The 2,822-nt window shown below is 48.8% G+C and overlaps 1 protein-coding gene across 1 annotated transcript; it reads right to left on the bottom strand.

The window, feature by feature from the left end:
• Nucleotides 1-313: 313 nt before the first annotated feature.
• CCRL2 (C-C motif chemokine receptor like 2) lies at nt 314-2,047 on the bottom strand. Its single transcript, XM_061195317.1, has 2 exons — nt 1,935-2,047; nt 314-1,372 (listed from the first exon to the last, which is right to left on the bottom strand). The coding sequence occupies exon 2, from the start codon at nt 1,358-1,360 to the stop codon at nt 314-316; it is 1,047 nt and encodes a 348-aa protein (XP_061051300.1). The 5' UTR covers nt 1,361-1,372; nt 1,935-2,047.
• Between the last annotated feature and the right edge of the window lie 775 nt (nt 2,048-2,822).

The raw sequence follows: 2,822 nt of genomic DNA, 5'->3' as shown, positions 1-2,822 counted from the left end.
GTCCCAGCCTTGCCACTCTCTAGCTGTGTGATCTCAGACAAATTTCTGAGCCTCAATTTCCTCCCCCAGAGAAATGAGACTAATTCCACCTACACCATGAGCAATCAGTGAGGCACGGAGGAGCTCACGTTTGTCAAGAACCTAGCACAGCGCCTGAGACAAATTCAGCGCTTGCTGAATGTTTGTTCACCTCCCCCTTTTCTTCCTGGAGCCTATTTTATGTACAAATGTGTAAAAACTATTGCACAAAACAATGCAATGAGGGAAAAATTATTGTTTATTTATCCCGCCTTTGGTAGGAGCTAGTTTACGTTTAAGTGGAAAGGTGATATTCTTCCCTTGATGTGCCTTGGGCAGGTTCCTCAGTGGGTTGAGGTGCGGTGTCACTGCACAGATGGCAAAGGTGGCAGAGGTGTTTCCTAAATGCCTTGTTGAGAAACACGTAGAGGAGAGGGTTGATGCAGCAGTGGGTGGTGGCGATGATTTTCATGATCTGGATACTTCTGTTCAGGTTGTAACTACTCTCACATCCATGCAGGGAGAAGTGTTCGTTGAAAGCAGACAGGAAAAGTGCAATATTGTAGGGTCCCCACATCAGAAGGAAAACAATCATTATGGTGAAAACAAGCTTGAAAAGGTCACAGTTCCTCACGCCACACTTCAGTGTTTTCCTCATTCGCACGTAGCAAAATACGAAAAAAAACAGGGGCAAAAGAAATCCCAAAATGTTCATCTTTAAGGTCAGAAAATGCTTCCAGAATGTCTCATCAGCTGGTAGGAAGTGAGGTCTGGTAAAGAAGCACTTGTATTTCTGGCTTTCCATCTGAGGTTTGTAAAAAGCAAGTTCAGGCAGAGTGACCAGAATGGCTGTGACCCATGCCAGAGCACTTGTGAAGATGCTGCCAGCCACCATCCTGCAGGCCGAGAAAAGCCTTCTCATGCGGAAAAACTCCTGGTACCTTTGCATAGTCAGAAGGACATTGAAAAATGCCTCACTGTACAGGCCTATGGAGTAGAGTGCCACGAGAATTTTACACAGGGGGTCACCAAGAACCCCCTCACGTGAGGCCGTGTAAGCCCAGAACGGCAGGGTGAGCAAGAAACACAAGTTAGAAATTGCCAAGTTGAGGAAATAGATATTTTCCACTTGCTTGAGTCCTTTGTATTTTACCAGGATAAGCACAACCAAGATGTTGTCCAGGAGGCCAGCCGTGAACACCGTGGTGTAGAGGTAGGGCACCAGCTGGGCTGAGAGCATCTTGGGCTCGTATGGGGTGCATGGCTCCATGTCGTTGTTACTCAGATTGTCTTCTATGAGGACATCATAATCATCCTCTGGTGCGGACGTGTAATTAGCCATCTTCAGGCTGCCCTGTGGAGAAATGAAAGATGATTTTCCCTTCATACAGCTGTGCGGTCCTGGAGGAAACGGCACACAGGACTAGAGCCCAGGCAACCATACTTGCCCTTTTCTGGTGTCTGATTTTAGCCAGAGCAGGTCTACAACTCAGAAGACTGAAAATAAACATTTCTTTAACACGCCCCTGTATCCTGAGAGCAGCTGCTATGATTCATCCCTTCATTAGGCACTTAGGTGTTTAGTAGTATGCGAGCTACCACAGGCAGACAAAAGTAAGCATTACCCTTCTTCATATAACTTCATTCTCTTGGTAGAAACAAGACTTGCCTACCTGAAGCCATGTAGGAAAAAACACAATTAAAGAGAACCAAGTACCGGGGTTTAGTTTCACAAAATTGGTGTCAGTCGCAATTTCTGTGCATTTAGAAAGTTTACTCACCCCCCGTAACAGCTTCCTGTGACGGGCGGAGAGGTCTGAGTTCTTCTCTTGAAGGATATAAATAAATGTTTGCAAAAGCGAAACCACCCTAAGCATTAACATGGACATAACTGGTTAAATACATCGAAGACTTACCACTGACCGAGTTCCTGGGCGGGGAGGGTATGGCCTCCTGACCTACCATCCGAGTTGCTGTGGGAACCGTCTGGGCCAGTTGAAAGGCTGGCTTCCTTCGGAACAGCTGGCCCCTGACCCTGAGGGGCAAGAGAAACCACTGTTTATCCCCCTGGTGGCTGTGTTCCACCAGTCACACATCTCAGGGACTAACCAAAATAAAGCAACTTGAAAGCTCCCCCAGACCCCCAGAGAGTTTCTTAAGCTGCAAAGAGAAACTGGGAAGTTGTTTTCTCCTGCTGCTTCCACCCCCACCCCGTACCCCGCCTTTGATTTCCCCGTGGCCATCCTGCTGGCTGCCCTAGATAAGGGAACTGAGTTACTGCTGCTTCTCAGTGATACTGAGGGAGGGATAGGAAAGTGCTCTGACGTGTAACTCTGAGCAGGTAGTGGCTAGCAGCAGAGGAGAGAAGTGTCACTTACGATGACTGTGCGTCCAGGCCCAGGCGCCTGACGCTCCCATGTAGCATTTCATCAGCATTAGCATATGGGGCTTCAAGAACTTGCAGTGAGAACCACTGCTTGGGTTTTCATTGTCCCTTTTGAGAGACGCTGTGTGCTTTGGCTGAGGAATGGGGCCCCAGTAGGGTCCGCTCTGGGGACAGTGGAAGCCACAGAGTGATGTCCGTTGGGAAGGGGGTGGTGCAGAGACGGAGCCTCAGTACCAGTGCCTGGGGGAAATTGATGTGAGGGAACCAAGGAGTTAGGCAGGATGTTAGGAGCTGACCCTCCTCCTAGAAGGAGGGCCCAGCACAGGAAAATTCCATGGTGAGGATGCAGAGGCTCCATCAAGTCACGTGCAGAGAATGTGAGGGGACCAAGTTCAACCCCTCTTTGAGGCTGGGGTGG

This window comes from Eubalaena glacialis, chromosome 7 (genome assembly GCF_028564815.1).
Source record: "Eubalaena glacialis isolate mEubGla1 chromosome 7, mEubGla1.1.hap2.+ XY, whole genome shotgun sequence".
Taxonomy (NCBI): domain Eukaryota; kingdom Metazoa; phylum Chordata; class Mammalia; order Artiodactyla; family Balaenidae; genus Eubalaena; species Eubalaena glacialis.
This window is presented reverse-complemented; position numbering and strand designations above follow the sequence as displayed.

What these genes read in the sequence shown, in the direction of transcription:
- CCRL2 (XM_061195317.1), bottom strand. Translation starts at nt 1,360, where the DNA reads ATGGCTAATTACACGTCCGCACCAGAGGATGATTATGATGTCCTCATA.